Raw genomic sequence first — 23,705 nt, forward strand, 5'->3', positions numbered from 1 at the left:
CCTTCCTCCCCTCCTGAATCCTCCTCCCCCTCGCCCTCCTCCCTCCCTCTCTGCGAGGACTGTCGTCAACCATTTTGAAAGAGAAGGTCGCAAATCCGATCCTCGTTTGCTAAGTCAAACGACACCGCTGGTTCTGCTCACACTGCGCCTACCCGTCGCTCTTGACTCTCTTTCTCCCCTCTCTCTCCAGATGAATCTCGCGTCTTGTGACGGCCGCGGCACCGCACCAACTGCCCGCTTGACCTAGTCCCTCCTCCTCTCTCGGCAGACGTTCCGGAGACTTTCTCCCTTGACCACCTCTGTCGGACTCGCCCTTGCCGCGGGGCGACGTTCCTCCAGTCACGTTCGAGGAGAGCGAGAGTTGCACCCTTCTGAAAAACCTACACTCGATCCCTCCGATGTACAATACCAGACCAGTATCCCTTCTTCTTTTCTCTCCAAACTCTTGAACGGTGCGTCCTTGGCCAGCTCTCCTGCTATCTCGGTCTCAGAATGACCTTCTTTGATCCAAATCAGTCAGGTTTCAAGACTAGTCATTCAACTGAGACTGCGTCTTTCTGTGTACGGAGGCGCTCCGCACTGCTAAAGCTAACTCTCTCTCCTCTGCTCTATCCTTCTAGACCTATCGGCTGCCTTTGATACTGTTGAACCATCAGATCCTCCTCTCCACCCTCTCCGAGTTGGGCATCTCCGGCGCGGCCACGCTTGGATTGCGTCCTACCTGACAGGTCGCTCCTACCAGGTGGCGTGGCGAGAATCTGTCTCCGCACACGTGCTCTCACCACTGGTGTCCCCAGGGCTCTGTTCTAGGCCTCTCCTATTCTCGCTATACACAAGTCACTTGGCTCTGTCATATCTCACATGGCTTCCTATCATTGCTATGCTATGCAGACGGACACACAATTAATCTTCTCCTTTCCCCCGCTCTGATAACCAGGTGGCGATCGCATTCTCTGCATGTTGGCAGACATATCAGTGTGGAGATGAACGGCACACCACCTCAAGCTGAACCTCGGCAAGACGGAGCTGCTCTTCCTCCGGGGAAGGACTGCCCGTTCCATGATCTCGCCTCACGGTTGACAACTCCATTGTGTCCTCCGTCCAGCAGACGTAAGAAACTTTGGCGTGATCCTGGACAACACACCCTGTCGTTCTCAACTCACTCAAGGGTTGACCCGTTCCTGTAGGTTCATGCTCTACACATTCGTCGCAGAGTACGACGCTGCCTCACAACAGGAAGCGGCGCAAGGCCTAATCCACACATTGTCATCTCCCGTCTGGATTACGCAACTCGCTGTTGTGGGTCCCTTGCTGTGCCATAAACCCCTACAACTCATCCAGGAACGCCGGCAGCCCGTCTGGTGTTCAACCGTCCAGTATCTCCAGTCACACCCGCCCTCCGCTCTTCCACTTGGCTTCAGTTGAATCTGCATCCGCTACATAGGACCATGCGTTGCTTGCCTACGGAGCCTGTGGACGCGGGACACGGCACCTCCGTCCTTTCAGGTCCTGACTCAGCCTACGCCAAACAAGGGCACTGCGGTTCATCACTCTGGCCTGGCTCGCCTGCCCTACCTCTGAGAAGTACAGTCTCCGCTCAGCCCAGAGTCAAAACTTCGCGCTCTGGCACCCCAATGGCTGAACAACTCCCTCACGACCGCCACAGGTCAGCGGAAGTCAATCACCACTATCCGGAGAACCTGAAACACCCACCTCTTTAAGGATACCTAGGATAGAAGTAAGTATTTCTCCTACCCCTCCCTCTTTAAGATGAGTTTAGATGCACTATTGTAAGGGTGGGTTCCACTGATTCAATAAGGGCTTGAATGACGCACCAATTTGTAATCGCTTCTGGTAAGGAGCGTCTGCTAATGCTTAAAATGTATATGTTAAATTGCTCTCCTTGCACAAGGCGGAGTCAGCGGTCCTGCTGCTGGGTTTGCTGCCTCCTACGGCTCGCTCCAGCTCCTGATGTACTGGCCTGTCCTCCCTGGTAGCGCCTCCAATCTCTGGACACTACCGGACAGACCAGCAAAACCTTCTTGCCACGCTCGATTGATGTGGCCATCCTGGCATGAGCTGCACTACCTGTGCCCACTTGTGTGGGTTGATAGGACGCCCGTCTCATGCCTAACATAGAGTGAGGAGCACGCAGCACTTATCAAAAGTGACCAAAACATCAGCCAGGAGAGCAGTAGGAAACTGGAAGTGGTCTGTGGTCACCACCTGCAGAATCACTCCTTTTTTGGGGGTGTCTTGCTAATTGCCTATAATTTCCACCTTTTGTCTATTCCATTTGCACAACAGCATGTGCCATTTATTGTCAATCAGTGTTGCTTCCTAAGTGGACAGTTTGATTTCACAGAAGTGTGATTGACTTGGAGTTACATTGTGTTGTTTAAGTGTTCCCTTAATTTTTTTGAGCAGTGTAGTTTATAAAATCAATTGAGTCATAATTGAACAAATACAAATGCAACTGTCAGATACTTCAAACTATGGCTGGGCAATATATAGAATTAATTTAATTAATTGAAATATATGCGCTATATTTTTTTGCGCTATATTCCAAATGCCTGTATTACAGAATCAAGTTTTTTTGTATCTTTCATTTTATGAACATTGACGTTAGCTTGATATCATGGTGTTTTTGATCTCATCTCGTTCGCTCTTTCTATGCTGGGCTCCTTCCCAATTACACCAGAGATCTGTATATAATGAGGAGATGCTCATGTCTCCGCCCTAACAATGGGAGTCATTGTTCCAAAATTAGGAAGGCTGGCGACAATCTTAGGTTAAAAATAAGCACATAGAAACGCATTGGGTTTATTTTGGACAAATTTTGCAGAGAGTGAAACCTCTTGCTTCGCCTCTTTCTCCCAAGCCCCTCTCCCTACCACTCACAACAACAAAGATGAGAGATCACTTCTTCCTCTCTGACAAACGGTTTCAACTCGCGGTTTGGTCCAACAGAATGGGTCATATGGACACCGAAACACATGGAAACATTATTTTACTGTAATAGAGGAGAAGGTAACCTTTCGAACCATACCCTGTTTGTTTCAACTCCAGAGCAGACACTACTAAAATGGATGTTTCACGATGAGCATTCATGCTGGAAAATGAATGCTCAGTTTGTCGCATGCGCATTATGGTACCACGTATCGCTAGCAGCATTTTAGTCAAATAAAGATTTTTATACTAGCTGTTTGGATGATTGTGTTTTATAAAGTGCAATAAGCATTAAACAGTTATATAAGTAATTGACAACTCATTGTCATTCTGAGAAATAAGGTTGACCACTTGATTTCAACATCTGAACAAGGTGGACAGGCTAGCATGCTGTTCAAACAGGTGGAGACGGACAGAAGGTTCAAGGTTCATAACAATTAAACTGTTTTGCCGTGTTAGCTGAATTCATAGTTTGTGAAATTATACCTAGTTCCAAGTTGGCTAAACTTGAAACATAAATTCTAGCTGGCGACTCACTAGCACATGGGCTAATTCGTATTATTTCTTACCGTTTTAAATGCAGTGTATTTGACCTTTTAATTGTACAACAAAGCTTATTCAGAGAGAACTTTTTTCCCAGTTATTAGGCCATATTTTCCTTTCTTTCTGTACCACCAAATGTTTGCATACTACTGGTAAAGTGAACAGGTTTACTAATACTGTAACATTATATGGAACAATAATTGTTTACATTTAACAGGAGGGAGAGGATATACGGACACTCCTGGCCAGCAAAACGACGATATAAGACGTCGCGCAGCTGAGAGCCGAGTGAACCGAATCATACAGGGTTGAGGAGGAAACTGTGTCCCAGTGTTGTTGCCGTTCATGCTCTCGCCATTGACTAGTAGACAATATTACGGTGACATCTAGATGGAAACCAATATTTGTTATTTATTTTGTAGGCTGCCATCCTACTTGAAATCTAATCATAGGAGGGAAACATTTTTGTCACGTTACAAGCTATCGCCGGTAATACTGTGATAGGCTACAGCTATCCACTGCACATTAGGTCGGCAGGCAGCGCGATACAACACCGGTGCGCTGGTCATTCGCATCGGATTTAGTGGCTCGCGAGTACGGCCCACGACATGGTTTACTGGTACGGTATTTGTAAAATGTGGCCCGTCAATCCGAAGATAAACAAAATGTATTGGTAATATATTGGTCATATCTTTTAAACTGCTAGAAAGCAGACCGGAATGGCTTGTCAACTTGAGTTAGGTTGAACTTGAGCTAGGTTAGCTAAGAAAATATGCAACGTACAATTCAACATTGGCTAGCAATAAAGATACTAATAAACATGTCAAAGTACCTACCCAGCAGCTGCTGAAAGTATTATTCCACTTCAAGAAGATATTTTCTAAAATAGTCTGAGCTTCATTTTACCCATAATGCAGTGCATTCGACAGCATTAATGCTGTTAAACACATTTATGGTATTTTACTGTGCATTCTAGAGTGATTTACTGTTGAAATTACAGAAAAGTCTTATTGTAGGTCATGCAGAAATCCTTAAAATAATTAAACTTCAAAACCACCTATTCAAAAGATAGTCTTCTTTTAATTTTTAATTTAAAAAAAACATTTTACTCCCGTTTTCTCCCCAATTTCGTAATATCCAATTTGTAGTTATGATCTTGTCTCATCGCTGCAACTCCCGAACGGCTTGACCCGCCAAGCCGCGCTGCTTCTTATCAGCTGCTCGCTTAGCCCGGAAGCCAGCCGCACCAATGTGTCGGACGATTTATTTATGATCCTATATCAATTTTATTTTTTTTCAATTTTATTTTTATATAGCCCTTCGTACATCAGCTAATATCTCGAAGTGCTGTACAGACACCCAGCCTAAAACCCCAAACAGCTAGTAATGCAGGTGTAGAAGCACGGTGGCTAGGAAAAACTCCCTAGAAAGGCCAAAACTTAGGAAGAAACCTAGAGAGTAACCAGGCTATGAGGGGTGGCCAGTCCTCTTCTGGCTGTGCCGGGTGGAGATTATAACAGAACTATGCCAAGATGTCATAAGTGACAAGCATGGTCAAAATAATAATCATGAATAATTTTCAGTTGGCTTTTCATAGCCGATCATCAAGAGTTGAAAAACAACAGGTCTGGGACAGGTGGCGGTTCCATAACCGCAGGCAGAACAGCTGAAACTGGAATAGCAGCAAGGCCAGGCGGACTGGGACAGCAAGGAGTCACCAGGGCGCGCAGTCCCGACGCATGGTCCTAGGGCCCAGGTCCTCCGAGAGAAAGAAAGAGAGAAGGAAAAAATTAGAGAGAGCCAAGATTTTCAAAATGTTCATAAATGACAAGCATGGTCAAATAATAATCAGGAATAAATCTCAGTTGGCTTTTCATAGCCGATCATTGAGAGTTGAAAACAGCAGGTCTGGGACAGGTAGGGGTTCCATAACCGCAGGCAGAACAGTTGAAACTGGAATAGCAGCAAGGCCAGGCGGACTGGGGACAGCAAAGAGGTCACCACGGCCGGTAGTCCCGACGTATGGTCCTAGGGCTCAGGTCCCCGGAGAAAGAAAGAGAGAAGGAGAAAATTAGAGAGAGCCAAGATTTTCAAAATGTTCATAAATGACAAGCATGGTCAAATAATAATCAGGAATAAATCTCAGTTGGCTTTTTCATAGCCGATCATTAAGAGTTGAAAACAGCAGGTCTGGGACAGGTAAGGGTTCCGTAACCGCAGGCAGAACAGTTGATGGACGGTCCACAACCCTATACCCTAGACACCCACAGGTACTAAGAAGTCCCTAACTCTTTTATGGGCCTGCTGTAAGCGGCCTGTATGCAGCCAAAATGCGGTCAGAGACCTAGAGCAGCACTGCCCCTCAGATTCTGAGCCTGCTTGGCAGGGTTGGTCCTGCAAAGCCAAACCCCCTAAAGGGAGAGCATACTATACAAGGAAATTATCAAAGCTGCTAATGAGAACCTTGACGACCTTGTACCTAGCCGGTGGGGATTCCGGTGGGGTGCCCCCACCCTGGCAGTGGCAGTGCTGGCAACACTAGCTGCAGTAACCTATGGGGAGGGGTCACACTCGGACATTCAGAGAGGGGGTATATTCTTGTGGCCCTGGTGGCCAAAATGAAAAGTCTGACTGCATGGAGATGCTTGGGAATATGGTCAATACAGGGGACCATGTTGTGGGTGTTTCAGGGGAAGGGGTATATCTGACCTCCATCATCTAGGTTAATAAAATCTCTCCATTTCTGCCCATTTTTTTGCACAGTCTTGCAGGCCTTCTCATAAGCTGCAACTGTATAGCATTCATAAATCAAGACCTTTCTTGAGTTGGGCTCTGGGATGGTGCAACTGTTGAGAATGTGAGCCTATGGTTCGTGGGGGGAAGGGGTTGAGTGTGTATGAGTGTGTGGGTTGTATGTGCGTATCCCACAACTGTTGCGAAGGAGTTAAAGATGTTAGGGCCAATATAGGATGATTCACAATAATTGTTGCTAATATAATACTTGCTTGCAATAATGTAATTTTGGTAATGGTGAGAGGTAAAATCTTTTGCATAAATTGACTACATTACTACAAATATGAATAGCTAATTATGCAAAATAAGAAACAGGATACATTTTTTAAAATATATATATATATATTGATGGCTAGATACATAATACAAATCGAGGTGAGGGCGATGGAAATGCATTTGGTGGTTGATTTTACTTCTGTTCTGTAAATGGCACTGTGTGCTCTATTCGAAGGATGGATCCCAGTCTTTTCAGGGCTATGGGATATGGGGGTCAGGGTGGTCTACCCGGGCATTGGGATGAGGAGGGCTTTTAGCGGATGAATAGTGGGGACCAATTGGAGGTTAACTTAGTAGCAATGCAAATATCATGTTACAGCTATATAGACTCTCAATCATCATGTTAGTTTTTAATGGTACGTTTACAAACATATATTTTGATACATAGAATTGAAAGTTGTGTCTCATTATGGTAAGTGGTGAAATAAGTATAGCCAGTTATAATTGTAATGGCTTAGCAGATAATAAGAAAAGACGATCAGTATTTTACCTGGCTAAAAGAGAAGGAATATAATATCTATTGTTTACAGGAAATTCATTCAACAATTTTAGATGACGTTTTGTGGAAAAAGGACTGGGGGGGTGAAATATATTTCTCCCATGGGCAAAGGAATTCAAAAGGGGTGATGGTTTTAATTAACAGTAATTTTGATCCAAATGTGCAAATTGTCCAAACAGATCATCAAGGTAGATGGATTCTTTAAAATATGTTATTGGACAATAAACATATATGGCTTATTAACCTATACTGTCCAAATAATGATAATCCAAGCTTCTTTGAAAATATAATATAAGAATTTATCACTCTACAAGCAACACTAGACTCTATTATTATGGTGGGAGATTTTAATACGGTCTTAAATACCTCTATGGACCGGAAAGGAAATCACACTACAAACTATCACCCTCAGGCACTTAAGGAAATCATGAATGTCATGGATATATTGGAAGTAGTGGATATATGAAGACTTAAATACCCTGACCTAGTGAGATATACATGGCAGAGGCTTAATCAAGCTAGTCACTTGACTACTTTCTTGTGCCATTCTCCCTGGCACCAAAAGTTAAAAAAGTGTTGATAGGGGACAGAATGCGGTTGGATCATCACATAATTGGCATATATATTACTCTTACAGAATTTCCACATGGGTGAGGATATTGGAAATTTAATCAAAGCCTACCAGATGATAAATTGTTTAGAACTAGGACAGAAGAATTTGTAACTGACATTTTCAGACATAACATAGGTACAGCAGATCCCCTTATTGTATGGGACACTTTAAATGTGCCTTTAGAGGCCATGCAATTCAGTAGTCATCTATAAAACAAAATCAATTTAGATCAAAGGAGTCCATATTAACAAAGGAAATAGAAGGACTAACAGTACAGATAGATAGCATTAGAAATGTACCATAGAGGCACAGAATAAGTTAGAGGAAAACAAAAATAAATGGATGAACTTATTCAAGAAAGATCCAGTGTAATATATTATAAAAATAAAGCGAACTGGATGGAATATGGGGAAAATTCACCAAATTCTTTTTCAACTTCAATGTAGAAATGCTACCAAAAATTTTTGGAAACTTGTTACAATGATGGAGTCACGTATGATTCACCTAAAGATATTTTGAAAGAGGAAGAAAGTACTTTAAAGAATATGTTTTCGTTTCAGTCTCCTCCATCTCCACTAACTGAAGCTAATTGTATGGATTTTTTCCCTAATAATAATGTATAATTAAGATCTGTACAGGAAGACTCATGTGAAGGCCAATTATAGAGGAGGAACTTCTTGATGCAATTAATGCCTTTAAGGCTGGGAAAACTCCAGGGCTGGATGGCATACCCAGTGGACATATACAACACTTTTTTTGATATACTCAGAGGACCATTGTTAGCATGTTTTAACCACTCCTATATAAATGGTAGATTATCAGACACGCAACAAGAAGGTCTGATATCATTATTACTGAAACAGGACCAAGTGGTACATATAAAAATCCAGTCCATTAGAAAAATTGGAGACCTCTTACACTTCAGTGTTGTAATGCAAAAATCCTAGCAAAATCTTGGCGCATAGAATTAAATATTGTCAGATATTATTCATCCAATCAGACAGGTTTTTACATGGACGATACATTGGAGATAATATAAGACAGTATTGGAAACAATAGAATACTATGAAATTTGGGGACACAGGCCTGGTTTTCATAGCTAATTTTGAAAAGGCTTTTAATAAAGTACGACTGGAGTTCATATTTAAATGCCTACAATATTTCAATTTTGGGAATCTCTTATAAAATGGGTTAAATTTATGTATAGTAACCCTAGGTGTAAAGAATAAATACTGTCAACATCTCATAAGGTTTTAAACTATCTAGAGGAGTAAAACAAGGTTGTCCACTATCGGCGATAGTCAATAATCAATAATATAATAATTAATTTAGCCCAAAAAGTATTTTTAATTTACAATCTGTAGAAGCTATGAGAATAGAAAGGTTCAGTAGTTTTGTGAAGCATCACAGCACAGTTTAAAAATATATGGCAAATAGAAATCCAAAATGGATGGTGTTGAGAGACAGATGGGAGGGTTGATGGAGCTGAGGCTAATAACAAGATATCCAATGTAAAACATACCGGCTCTGTAAAATGTATATAGGTTCAGAAATTTTGTGAAATAGCACAGTTACAAATAGAAATCAAACTGGATGGACATCAGAAATAGAAGAAGGACTAAAAACAAACAAAATATAACTATTGTAAAATAGATTGTGTCTGTAAAATGTGTGTAAGATGTATAAACTGAAGGTAGAAGCCTAAGTGTTATTGTTTATTAGTTTACTCAGATTGGGGGAAGGTGGTAGGGTTTGCAGGGAATTAATAAGGTATGTTCTAAAAAAAAAAGTATGTATATCTATATAGATATGTGTATGTATATATTGTGATGTATATGGATATATATATTATCACCCCCAAAATATATGGGGGATTGAAAATGATGCAGACTTTTTGTGTGTCACCATTATGGGACTCCCGGTCACGGCCGGCTGTGACACAGCTTGGGATCGAACCCCAGCCTGTAGTGATTCATCTACACTGCAATGCAGTGCCTTAGACAGCTGCGCCACTCGGAGCCTAGACAGTATTTTGTAAGAAATACAGTGACATGCTGTCAAACCTCTCACCCACCTCATAAATCTGTCAATAAGAACTACACAGTTTCCAGAGGGGGCACTGGTAACGCCCATTTTTAAATCGGATGAAATCGACCAGGCATGTAACTATAGTCCGATTACCATTCTTCCAGTTCTATCACAAGTATTGGAGAAAGTTGTTGCAGAGCATTAATGGCCTACTTGGAGGAGAATCAATTCCTGTATTCACAGCAATTTGTCTTTAAATGTAAACACTGAATAGAAACAGCAAACTATTTTCTGATAGATTGTTTTAAACGTTCATTGAACCAAGGCAATTTGCTTGCCGTTATTTTTCAAGATTTAAGCAACACTTCTGACACTGTTAATCACAGCATCTTGTCTCAAAAATGTCTTGGTAAAATGTTTCTAACAAAGCACTAAGATGGTTTGAATCATATCTCAAGAACAGGGAACAAAGTGTAGTGATCGATAACATCAGGTCTGTAACCTAGAAAAGCAGAATTGGCATCCACAAAGATTGGTTCTAGGTCCATATGTTTATACTGATGTATGTCCAGGACGCTAGTATTCAGATCAATGCTGACAACGCTGTAGTTTTGCGGCAGAAAAAACATGTCTTGCGTTTACTGATGTTAGCCATGACAAACATATTTTCACGATTTCACTAATATCATGGAAATCAATAAATCATTGCATGTTTTGGGCTCATTCAGTAGGTTTTACATAAAACATACATTGAAATGATATATTGGTGCTTATTGTTGTCATGGCTTTTTTGATTTATGGCCGTGTCAAAACACAGGTTTTAGATGTCCAAATTCATAATCAATATGCTGAAATAATTTGTGGTATTTTGAAGACCAATACGTAAAAGTTACTCGTATTTGCTAAATGAGTACCTTCTAAACTGCACACACACTAATATTTTACCAAGCAGTCACTTGAGACTGGAATTGATTAGCTTGTTCTACTGTAATCAATAGCGTGCGCAAATAATCACACATCGATATTGTATTGAAATCAATGGAACTGGGACAATAACCGCGGCGACATGTACCGTTGACGCTCCCTAACACTCACACTTCAATGAACTTGGGTATACTACATGATTCTGTCGATAGATAACAACCTGTCGGAGCCATTTATCAATTTATATCTCTGTGAGAAAATTATTTCAGTAAATGGCCATTACAGAAAAGGAAACACATTTTTTTGACTGATAATTTACAACGAATCACCACTTCACATTAGTTTCTATAGCGACAGGGGTTGGGCTTTCTATTTGAATATACGCTTAACGTAAATCCATTAATTATCGGAGGTGCTTATCACAAAAACACTGGTACTAAACCAAGATATTGATCTGTTTTAAGCAATTGATTTTGTGATATTGTGATGACTATAACTGTAATACTAACATCACCAATCTGAGCTAAAAGGATGTAATTGTTGGTGTGAAAACATTAGTCTGTGTAATGTAGTAACACGTTCTGTCCCACCATAGGGAAATGTTGTGTAATATAACATAATTAAATATGTTAAGTAATTCAATATTGTAATATGTGATGATAGTAAAGTAGCACACTCACACATTTTTACAACAATTACATCTATTTATTTTACATTAACCATGGAGAAAGTAAAAAAAATGCCCTAAGCACAATTTAACCAGCACTGTAGACTAGAGCATCTTAGGGTCTCTGCAGCAGGCTGAACGTTTGATGTCCCTACTGATGTTGTACACGTTCCTGACCTGTTTTATGTTATTTTTGTATGTGTTTAGTTGGTCAGGGCGTGAGTTGGGGTGGGCATTCTATGTTTTGTGTTTCTATGTTTAGGTCACTTGTAATTAGCCTTTATGGTTCTCAATCAGGGACAGGTGTTTGACGTTTTCCTCTGATTGAGAACCATATATAGGTTGGCTTGTTCACACTGTTTGTTTGTGGGTGATTGTCTTCCGTGTCTGTGTCTATGCACCACACGGGACTGTTTCGGTTTGTTCGTTCGTTAGTTGTAGTCTGTACCTGTTCGTGCGTTCTTCATGTTTATTGTAAGTTCTCATGTTTTAGGTCAGTCTACGTCGTTTTGTTGTTTTGTAATTTTCCAAGTGTTTTTCGTGTTCGTCTTCGTCTTTAAATAAATTCATGATGTATTCACAATGTATTCACAACCTGCTGCATTTTGGTCCTCCGATCCTTCTCTCCTCTCCTCGTCCGAGGAGGAGGAAGATCTAGACACCCGTTACAGAATCACCCAACAACCTAGGACCAAGCGACGGGGGAGAGCGCAACAGCGAAACCAGGACTCATGGACATGGGAGGAAATATTGGACGGAAAAGGACCCTGGGCTAAGGCAAGAGAATATCGCCGCCCCAAAGCTGAGCTGGAGGCAGCGAAAGCAGAGAGGCGGCGATATGAGGAGCTAGCTCGGAAGCAGGAAAAGGATCTGGGCTACACGACGTGGGAGGAGATCGACAGGTGGGCGATCAACCCAGGGCGATTGCCGGAGCCCGCCTGGGATTCTCTGGCGCAGTGCGAGGAGGGATACCGGCGTATGGAGGCAGCACGACGACGCGGTAGGAAGCCTGTGAGTAAACCCAAAAAATGTCTTGGGGGGGGGCTAGAAGGGGGAGTGGCGAAGTCAGGTAGGAGACCTGCGCCCACTCCCTGTACTTACCGTGGAGAGCGAGAGTACGGGCAGACACCGTGTTACGCAGTAGAGCGCATTGTGTCTCCTGTACGTGTGCACATCCCGGTGCGGTACATACCAGCTCCTCGTATCGGCCGGGCCAGATTGAGTATTGAGCCGGATGTCATGAAGCCGGCCCTACATATCTGGCCACCAGTACGTCTCCTCGGGCCGGCTTACATGGCACCAGCCTTACGCATGGTGTCCCCGGTTCGCCTACATAGCCCGGTGCGGGTTATTCCACCTCCCCGCACTGGTCGGGCGACGGGGAGCATACAACCAGGTAAGGTTGGGCAGGCTCAGTGCTCAAGGGAGCCAGTACGCCTGCACGGTCCGGTATTTCCGGCGCCACCTCCTCGCTCCAGGCCAGTACCACCAGTGCCTACACCACGCACCAGGCTTCCAGTGCGTCTCCAGAGCCCTGTTCCTCCTCCACGCACTCTCTCTGTGGTGCGTGTCTCCAGCCCAGTGCCTCCAGTTCCGGCACCACGCATCAAGCCTCCTGTGCGTCTCCAGAGCCCTGTACGCACTGATCCTTCTCCCCGTACTCGCCCTGATGTGCGTGCCCTCAGCCCGGTACCACCAGTGCCGGTACCACGCACCAGGCCTATAGTACGCTTTGAGAGTCCAGTGTGCCCTGTTGCTGCTCCCCGCACTAGCCTGAAGGTGCGTGTCTTTAGCCCGGTACCTCCAGTTCCGGCACCACGCACCAGGCCTACAGTGCGTCTCAGCCGGCCAGAGTCTGCCGTCTGCCCAGCGGCGCCTAAACTGCCCGTCTGCCCAACGGCGCTTGAACTGTCCGTCTGCCCAACGCCATCTGAACTGTCCGTCTGCCAAGCGTCGCATGAACTGCCCGTCTGTATTGAGCCTTCAAAGCCGCCCGTCGGTACTGAGCCTTCAAAGCCGCTCGTCTGCCATGAGCCTGCAAAGCCGCCCGTCTGCCATGAGCCTACAGAGCCTTCCGCCAGACAGGAGCCGCTAGAGCCTTCCGCCAGACAGGAGCCGCTAGAGCCTTCCGACAAGACAGGATCAGCCAGAGCCTTCCGCCAGACAGGATCAGCCAGAGCCGTTCCGCCCAGACAGGATCAGCCAGAGCCGTCAGCGAGCCATGACCAGCAGCTCAGCGAGACCATGACAGCAAGAGCCGTCATCAGCCATGACAGCCAGAGCGTCATCCGCCATGACCAGCCAGAGCCGTCATCCAGCCATGACCAGCCAGAGCCGTCATCCAGCCATGACCAGCCAGCGCGTCATCCAGCCATGACCAGCCAGAAGCCGTCCATCCAGCCATTAAGCCATCATCCAGCCAGGATCCGCCAGAGCCAGCCAGCCCAGGATCCGCCAGTCATTTTGGTGTTGCCCCTCATTCTGGTGTTGCCCCTCATTCTGGTGTTGCCCCTCATTCCGGTGTTGCCCCTTATTCCGGTGCTGCTCCTTATCCTGGTGATGCCCCTTAATTTAGGTGGGGTTATTTGGAGGTGGTCATTGTGAGGGGGATAAAGAAGCGGGGATTTATTATGGTGGATGGGAATCACGCCCAGAGCCTGAGCCGCCACCGTGGACAGATGCCCACCCAGACTCCCCCTAGACTTTTTAGGTCAGTCTACGTGTTTGTTGTTTTGTAATTTTCCAAGTGTTTTTCGTGTTCGTCTTCGTCTTTAAATAAATTCATGATGTATTCACAACCCGCTGCATTTTGGTCCTCCGATCCTTCTCTCCTCTCCTCGTCCGAGGAGGAGGAAGATCTAGACACCCGTTACAGATGTGTAGAATGGCTTGATAACTCATGCTGTACATTGAATATTGGTAACTGTAGAGTTACGATGTACAGGACAGCACTTGCCCAGTCAACCTTCTCTGTTTACAGTAAAAGCCTGGCTCAAATTGCGGCAAACGTGATCAGTTATAAACCTCTTAACAGGGTTTCTGAACACACATAATGGCAGGTTTTTGTTTGTTTGCAATGTATGTGTGCATGTATGGAAATAAATGTACAGTATGTATGTGTATGTATACTGAACAAAAATATAAATGCAACATGTAAAGTGTTGGTTCCATGTTTCATGAGCTGAAATCAAAGATCCCAGAAATGTTCCCTACACACAAAAAGCTTATTTCTCTTTATTTTTTTGTACAAATTTGTTTACATCCCTGTTAGTGCGAATTTCTCCTTTGCCAAGATAATCCATCCACGTGACAGGTGTGGCCTATTAAGAAGCTGATTAAACAGCATGATCATTACACAGGTGCACCTTGTGCGGGGGACGTCATTTTAGAGAATTTGGCAGTATGTCCAACCGGACTCACAACTGCAGACCAAGTGTAACAATGCCATCCCAGGATCTCCACACCCGGCTTCTTCACCTGCAGGATCGTCTGAGACGAGCCACCCGGATAGCTGATGAAACTGTGGGTTTGCACAACCAAAGATTTTCTGTACAAACTGTCAGAACCCGTCTCATGCAAGCTCATCTGCGTGCTTGTCAACCACTCCCGGGCCTTGACCTGACTGCAGTTCGGCGTCATAACCGACTTCAGTGGGCAAATGCTCACTTTCGATGGCCACTGGCATGCTGGAGAAGTGTGCTCTTCATGGATAAATCCCAGTTTCAACTGTACCGGGCAGATGGCAGACAGCAGCATGTATGGCGCCGTGCAGGCGAGTGGTTTGCTGATGTCAACGTTGTGAACAGAGTGCCCCATGGTGGCGGTGGGGTTATGGTATGGGCAGGCATAAGCTACGAGCAATGAACACAATTGCATTTTATCAATGGCAATTTCAATGCACAGAAATACCGTGACGAGATCCTGAGGTCCATTGTTGTGCCATTCATTCGCCGCCATCACCTCCTGTTTCAGCATGATAATGCACGGCCCCTTGTCGCAAGGATCTGTACCCAATTCCTGGAATCTGAAGAAAAGAAAAACAGTTATTCCGTGGCATGCATACTCACCAGACATGTCACCCATTGAGAATGATTGGGAAGCTCTGGGTCGACGTTCACACAAGCGTGTTCCAGTTCCCGCCAGTATCCATCCAGCAACTTCTCACAGCCATTGAAGAGAAGTGAGACAACATTCCAGGAGATGTGTTGTGCTGCATGAGGCACACTAAATACTGACTGGTTTTCTGATCCACGCCCCTACTTTTCTTTAAAGGAATCTGTAACCAACAGATTCATATCTGTATTCCCAGTAATGTAAAATCCATAGATTAGGGCCAAATTAATTAATTTCTATTGATTTCCTTATATGAACTGTAACTCAGTAAAATCTTTGAAATTGTTGCATGATGTGTTTATATTTTTATTCCGTATATTTATTTATTAACTTTTTGTTGTATTTTTTTTCTTTCTTTTCTTGTCATGTTACAGTCTATCTAGGAACGGACACTGGAAATTAGCGCAAGCTAAAGTGTTCTGTTGCAATGCATCTTACTGTTGTAAATTGCAATGTCAATGTTATTGATAAACGGAGCAAAGTACAGCGAGATCCTTGATGAAAACCTGCTCCAGAGCGCTCAGGACGAAGGTTCACCTTCCAACATGACAACGACCCTAAGCACACAGCCAAGACAACGCAGGAGTGACTTTGGGACGAGTCTCTGAATGTCCTTGAGTGGCCCAGCCAGAGCCCGGACTTGAGCCCGATCAAACTTCTCTGGAAAGATCTGAAAACAGCTGTGCAGCAACGCTCCCCATCCAACCCGACAGATCTTGAGAGAATCTGCAGAGAAGAATGGGAGAAACTCCCCAAATATAGGTGTGCCAGGCTTGTAGCGTCATACCCAAGAAGACTCTAGGCTTTAATTGCTGCCAAAGGTGCCTTTTACAAAGTACTGAGTAAAGGTTCTGAATATTTATGTAAATGTGTTATTTCATTATTTTTGCACTAGCTAACATGTTCTGGTGCAATGCATCTTACTGTTGTAAATTGCAATGTCAATGTTACTGCGTCTGTCCCTACTCAAATCAACTTTAATTATATTTAAATACTCTTTGTTTTCCAGCTATCATTGGCCATACCTATCATAGCCCTTTTCTATCATGGGCCATTGTTGATGTTCTCCACTACATTCATGAGAAATGAGGCCAGGCCTCATTAGGAGGCAGTAGCTGTGGAGGGGAAGAAAGGGAGAGGACAAGTTCGTGGGATGCGCAGCTTGGAATAATCCTAGCTCTCAACACTGATCCCCCTTGCAGAGTCGAGGATGTTTAGCGTTCATCTAGGCTAATGAAATGCAGAATACTAAAGGACCCGCGAGCGGCTCCTGGTACATAGACTCTGCACCCAGAACAGAATCGGCTGCCGTTGCGCATGCAGGTCACATACTAACCTCGTACCCTCCATACTAAAATCCTCCTATTTTTCTCGCGATAAAAAAAATGCATTGCATATTTTAGCGTATCATTTTTTTTTTTTTACATAGACCCAACCAGAGCACCTTGCAGCTTTGTACATGAAAAAAAAGAACACTTCTCCCACACTGCTATAAACAGATTCAGAAGCTGGTCTATAACCAGAGTTAAAGTCCCTGGGGAAAAACTGATTCGTATTCTATGTGGCTTCAGCTTGCCATGAGAAGTTTGAGCCAGGCCTTTTCCCTAGACACAGACAAATGCGCATGGACAGAGATGTACACACACACACCCTCACACACATCCTCACAACCACCATACACACACACCTCCCTGCCCACGCCGCTCCCCGAGGTGCATGGTGGCTTCTCGCTACCGCTGAGTGACACAGTCAAGGTGTGCTCAATCTGAAGCAGGTCGCCCAGCAGCAGCCTCATCTCTTAGTCCCCCCTCGCCAGTGCTCTCTCACCCCCCTGGGACAGACAGCGTCAATAGAGAACGCTGTCAGTGTTGTAACAGGATCGCCTAGGCCCAGCCGGGCCTCCCTGGGAGGGAGGGAGGGAGGGAGGGAGGGAGAGAGGGAGAGAGGGAGGGAGGGAGGGAGGGAGGGAGGGAGGGAAAGAACACAACAGGAAAAGTGTAGCTGGGGATACTTTGAGTTCCGACTTTTCGGCTTGAGCTCTGATCCCCCCCCCCCCCAGAGCTAATGCCTTGGCTTTAGCTCGAAGGACATCTAGTGTTGAGTCACACACACTTGATACCCGTTTGGTTATACCTACATAGGAATGCAATAGACACCTGCAGGGTCATTTCATTTTTTTTTGCTGGTTCATTCCCTAGTGCATTTTCCAGTAAAGCCAGCCTGTTTTTGTTTATGGTAATAGTGTAGCTGATAAGGTCTTATTGCTGTCTCAGATTTGCTATTCGTTTTTTTTTATGTGGGTGAACCGACAATCTGCTTGGTCTAATTAATTTAGAGGCTTTTCTGATTGGTTGCTTTCATGCCATTAACCCCTGATACCAGGGATGCACTTAATGTTCTCCAGGGTTTATCTAGATTTTAGTGGTCAAGTCAACACATTACTGGTAATCTGTGCCAAGACAGGTATGAAAGTATATCAATACTGGCAGAGCATGGAAAGAGCAAGAGTGTCTGGTTTTGAACCAACCTGAAACTTTAGATGTGAGAATTTGCATCGATAGATGGGCAAAACTAATTTATTCACCATTGTTTTCGGTATCGATAAAAACCGAAGCCACACTTTTTTTTGCATAGAATTTGAATAGAGGCATATGATCCTTGAATAATACCTGGATGAAGGCCGAAGGAGGATTAAGCACAAAGTGGTTAAGCGTGGAACGGTCATAGGAAAGGCTCGTCAAGGAGACAGTTGGTGTCAGCCGTGGGATCTCAAGCGAGGGGAATGGGTGGTGATGGGGAAGGGTGGGTTGGTGAAGCTAGTGCCAATGTCCGCTACGGTAATGAGCAAGAGAACCCCTCTTGTCGGGCACATTCAAGGCTGACTGGCAGTCGCAATTAAATGCGACGAGGTGGTGTATCCCCACAATCAGCCACCTCGACAGTCTCCGAATGTAAATAAAAATGGGCCCAGGCAAATTAGCCTTGCCAGCTGCTCGCCCGTTAAACCTGTCTCCGTAATGAGGGAACTGTGGCATTTCAGCACGCCTCCAAACCCATCCTGGTCTCATTCAGCGAAGCAACAAGCGTCAGCCGCTGGTGTGTGTCTTGTCAAGATATTATAAATAGCGCTGAGGACTTCAACGACTTTGCTCGCAGGACCAAGACGTGTGGCAGAGAGAGAGAGAAATAGAGGGAAAGAGATGGTTGCTGGGTCCTATCAGACATATTTATCCTCCTCTTTGTCTCGCTCAATACCCACTCTCCCATCTTTTTATGTTTGTCTCTTGTTTTTCCCCACATTTTTGTCATTTGCCTTCCTCATGCACTCCTCTGCTTTTTCATTCACCTTTGGCTACCTCCCTCCCCTTTCACCTTCTTCTCTCTCACCCTTCTCCCCTCTCTTCCCTTTACTCCTTGCACTTACTCCTCTCTAGCCCCTGTACCTCTCTTATCTCTTTCCCCTCTCTCTCTTCTCTCCCTCTTTCACCTGGTCACCCTCAGGGCCAGAGGAGAAGAGAGAGAACACAGCTCCTGTTCTGTATTCTTGACGAGCCCACCTCCTAAAGAATACCCCCTGAATGCTCATTGCTGGCCACACACACACACAAGCACAGCTGCTGTCAGATAAATTACTTGGTGAGTGAGAACCAAACCATGTAGAGGAACCACTGGAGATGACACACCACTGCTCACTGTGTCCAGTCCCCCCTTTTCTCTCGCTCTCAGATATAACTGCCTTGATGACAGCTACTTCCCCTATTATTTACATTCCTTTCCATGGGATGGAGTACAAAAACATTTACGGGTGCCCTGGACATATTGGTAACAGGGTAATGTACAAGATAACCAATATAAGGATGTGTGTGGATGGAATGGTGATGGAATGCATTATACATTCATTCATAATGCATTAGACACAGCAGTGCATATTGTTTAACTGAAATTCTCAACTATGTGTTTCTTTTCTTACAGCTATCTGCCTTGGTTTGAGGTGTTCTACAAGTTGCTAAATATCCTCGCTGACTACACAATCAAAGGCCAGGTCAGCGTGGACACGATGCCGCCGACATACATGGTTGCCCAGTTCCCAGCTCTTAGCTAAGTTTGCAGTATTTTTTGTATTTCTTACATTATTTTTCTCAGAATGTTTTTTGCATTATTACATACAGCTGCAAATACATTTGGGATATTAGATCGGCGGTCACTAACCAGCATTTCGACCAGAAATTTAACTTTTCTGAATTCGATCCTTTGTCCGTACCCACAGAGGAATTTCCACTCATCCCAGTGGCTACTCCTAGATGCCGCCGATGGAGAAGAGGAATACGGAGTGGGCTTTTAGTCCGACTCAGGAGGCATGCATGCCACCCACCGCTTACGAGTATATTACTCGTTAATGTTCAGTCCCTGGACATACTCTGATTCACGGAACCATGGTTCTCTCCAGATGTACTGTCCCTGTCCATACAGCCAATGGTGTTGTCCGTACATCGCGCGGACAGGAATAAAGTACTCTCCAGGAAAATGAAAGGTGGATGTGAATGTTTTATGATTAACTATTCACGGTGTGATTGTGGTAATGTATAGGAACTCAAATCCTTTTGTTCTCCGAATCTGGAATACCTCACTATGAAATACCGCCTGCATTACCTCTCGAGAGAATTATCTTCGGTCATCGTCACGGATGTGTATATTCCCCCTCAAGCAGACACTGTGACGGCTCTCAAGGAACTACACTGGACACTGGAAACCGCATATCCTGAGGCTGCATTTATTGTAGCTGGGGATTTTAATAAAGCAAATTTGAGGAAAACATTACCAAAGTTTTGTCAACACATCACCTGCGCTAGTTGCTCATCAAGAATGTGGACCATTGCTACTCCCCCTACCGGGACGGCTACAAGGCCCTCCCTTCGGCAAATCAGATCACACATCCATTCCGCTCCTTCTTTCCTATAGGTAGAAACTTAAACAGGAAGTACCCCGTGATGAGGACTGTTCAACATTGGTCTGACCAATCAGAATCTATGCTTCAAGATTATTTTGATCACACGGGCTGGGGTATATTCCAATTTTCCTCTTTAATAATATTTACATACTGTTTTACCCACTTCATATTTATATACTGTATTCTAGTCAAGGCTCAGCTTATTTTATTAATGAAAGCATAAAGATGCCATTATTAGTTACATTGTTTTAGTTTGAACCTGCAGACTGGCACTAAGAACAGAACAGCGGGAACGTTTCACTAGTCAGCGCCATCATTAGCGCAATGCCCCTTAAAGTGTTGCCAGTCAGCCCCCCCCCCCCCCTTCCTCCTCATCCCTTCCCAATGCGCTAGGTGCCCCCTGCCCTCGTGCCTTGAACCTTGCACGCTTTCAGTGGATACAGCTGGAGAACTGCAAGTCAGTCCCATTGTGCGCCACTCGGGAGCCATGACCAATATACAGTATATTGTCCTGCTAATAACAGGGTTAATAATATATCTGTGAGAATATCCAATGGGCTTGTATATAATTCTAAATTAATAATAATAATAATAATAATCGCTTTGTTTAAAAAATAACAATATTTTAAGAGATGATTTTGTTTTCAAATAACGTAAAATGAGCGAGAAAAAGGCCATTCTTGAACATGGAGTGAGATAATGTTACTAATTTGTAAATAAGACCAGTTTGTTATTTAGAATTATTTCTGTTTTTAGAGGGAGAAAAAACTAAAACCTACAGTCATCTCATGGGTCTCCCAATCAAGCCTGCCACAGGTATAGAACCAGCATCTGTAGCAACACAGCTTGCACTGCTATGCAGTGTCTTAGACTGTTGCGCCACTTAGGCGCTATATAACATGACCGGTCGGGGTGGCCTACAGTACTACAGTGAGAGAGCAAAATAATCCTAAGAAATTAAAATAATAAAAACAGTGTAACAACAGTTTTAGTAAGTAATACTGAAGTTGGCACAATTATCAGTTTCTATTTAGGTTTATGTCGCCCATTCATTGTCAGTTAGAGACACAGTAGGACCCAAAAGCATAATCAGTGCTCTAACTCCCCCTTGCGCTGGTCTGGAGCAATGAAGTGGTGACGCACTACCGTACTAAACCACAAATTACCTCTATGTCCCGGCAGCGTAAACTCATAACTTTTATAGGAGAAACCAGGGTATCAGGTTCCAAACACACCAACACAGTGGTGAAGAGGGCACGACGACGCCCATTCCCCCTCAGAAGGCTGAAAAGATTTGGCATGGACCTTCAGATCCTCAAAAAGTTATACAGCTGCACCATTGAGAGCATCTTGACTGGCTGCATCACCGCTTGGTAAAGCAACTGCTTGGCATCCGACCGCAAGGCGCTATAGAGGGTCGTGCGTACGGCCCAGTACATCACTTGGGCCAAACTCCCTGTCATCCAGGACCTCTATACCAGGCGGTGTCAGAGGAAGGCCCTAAAATTCTGCTACTACACGGCAAACAGTACCGGATCAACAAGTCTGACCAAATGCAAATACTGTATTACCTCAATTACCTCAACTACCTCTCACCCCTGCTCATTGACTCGGTACTGGTACTCCTCATTATTGTTGTATTGTGTACCATTTCCTTGTTTTATTTAGCAATTATTTATCTTTTTAACTCTGACTGTTGAGAATGGACTCATAAGCATTTCACTGTAAAGTCTACACCTGTTGTATTTGGTGCATTTGAGCAATAACATTTGATTTGATTATTTTTCGGTTCTGTTCCCTGAACTGGTTCCAACACTTCAGGGCCCTTGATACATCAAGATGCCAAAAGCCGTAGCGTCCGACTTGGTGGGCAGTGGTTGAAAGTTCAAGTTATTTGAACTTTGAGTGCTGTGGTGATGTCCCAGAAGCGCTGCTTAAAAAACAATGTCTCCCTTGTTGCAATGCCCTTCTTGTACCTGTTATGTAAAACCCCCATTAGAGATCTACATTTAATACACAATACATATGCCTACAGTATGTTTGTTGGATTTAGCAGAATATATCAATGTATCCCATCTCATGGCCATAGCACTTGGGTCAGCGAGGTACAGCCTTATCCTTCATTGAGGATGCTTCGAGATAGGCTGCTGTTCTTGCCGACTGTTTTCGGGTCAGTTGCGGGTTCAATGGGGGGCGCACCAAGGCTGCCACCCCTGCGAAGTGGGAGAGAGGTGCACCATTGCCCCCACCCTCAAAGGCTTATCCCTCAGCTGTGCTGCACGATGAGGTACAACGCAGGCCGTTCCTTTTAAAAGATTTTGAGGAATGCCTCAGGGCTCCGTGTTAAGACCCGTACTTCAAGCGTTTCACTGGAGATGGAGCGAGTCAGAGTTACACCCCAAAAAACAGACCGCCTCCAAGGGGTGGGATATAGAGGAAGTAATGAGTGCATCACCTTCACTCTCAACTCTTCCCCTACTTCCAGAAAAAGGAGCTAGGTTTATTATCATACGTTGAGTCTCAAGGCACCACCTCGCCTTCTCTTCCCTGTCTGTCATCTTCCCTGAGCTGTTACCATTGTTGAGAACGGCGTATTGTTCATTAGGCATCAAACAGAAGAACATATATTGAAACAGGAAAACGAAAAGGCAGTATGCTAGCTTTTTCAGTGTATGGAATGCCTATACAGTATTATTAATAATAATAATAATAATACATGGGACTTGAATTGCCTTTCAAAAAAAACAAAGGGTATAAAACAAGAATAAGACAATAGAATGAATAAAAGCTACTTATCTTTGGATAGGGCTGAGTAAGGGTGGGCTAAACTGAGGGGAATGCCAGACTGAACAGATGTGTTAATCCTATTAGCGTATGTCTTTTGTCATGAACTGTGATGGCTTAAAATACCTTCATCTCTTCAATTTGACCTTTGACCCGCCATATTTCTTTGTCCCTCTTAGCATTCTTACTTCGCTGTGCCTGACACAAGGGAACTTCCCAACATACCTGAAAGTGTGAGTATCTTCGGCCTGCACCCTGCAGTTTCTGGTGTACATTCACAGCACAATCGGCACCACTGACAATATCCATTTGAGATCGTTGACGATATACCAAAATACATTACTCAATCTCATCTGATTTGATGTGAGAGAACTCCCAGATTTACCCCCAAGGAGTTATCATTGTAGATCAAAACCAGAACAAACCACACCAATGTTACTCCACTCTTCAATAACTCATTTGATTTCCCCGAATGCCCCTGGCATCCTTGGATAGTTAGTTTGCCGTTGGGGCAAATCAGAAAGCCCTCGCTAGACCTCTAAGGCTGTGAGGCCCTCCCCAGCTACCC

General features: G+C 44.3%; 2 protein-coding genes across 2 annotated transcripts in view; one reads left to right on the forward strand and one right to left on the reverse strand.

Annotated features, from left to right (window-relative positions):
* LOC139027800 (cryptochrome DASH-like) overlaps positions 1-23,705 on the reverse strand; it is a 455,373-nt gene that overhangs the window by 138,850 nt on the left and 292,818 nt on the right. The window lies entirely within an intron of this gene.
* LOC111964459 (DENN domain-containing protein 1A-like) overlaps positions 11,875-23,705 on the forward strand; it is a 51,104-nt gene continuing 39,273 nt past the window's right edge. The window contains 3 exon segments of the mRNA XM_070443507.1: positions 11,875-12,248; positions 19,378-19,447; positions 23,317-23,370. Coding sequence (XP_070299608.1) covers positions 11,875-12,248; positions 19,378-19,447; positions 23,317-23,370 — 498 coding nt within the window.

This window comes from Salvelinus sp. IW2-2015, linkage group LG5 (genome assembly GCF_002910315.2).
Source record: "Salvelinus sp. IW2-2015 linkage group LG5, ASM291031v2, whole genome shotgun sequence".
Taxonomy (NCBI): domain Eukaryota; kingdom Metazoa; phylum Chordata; class Actinopteri; order Salmoniformes; family Salmonidae; genus Salvelinus; species Salvelinus sp. IW2-2015.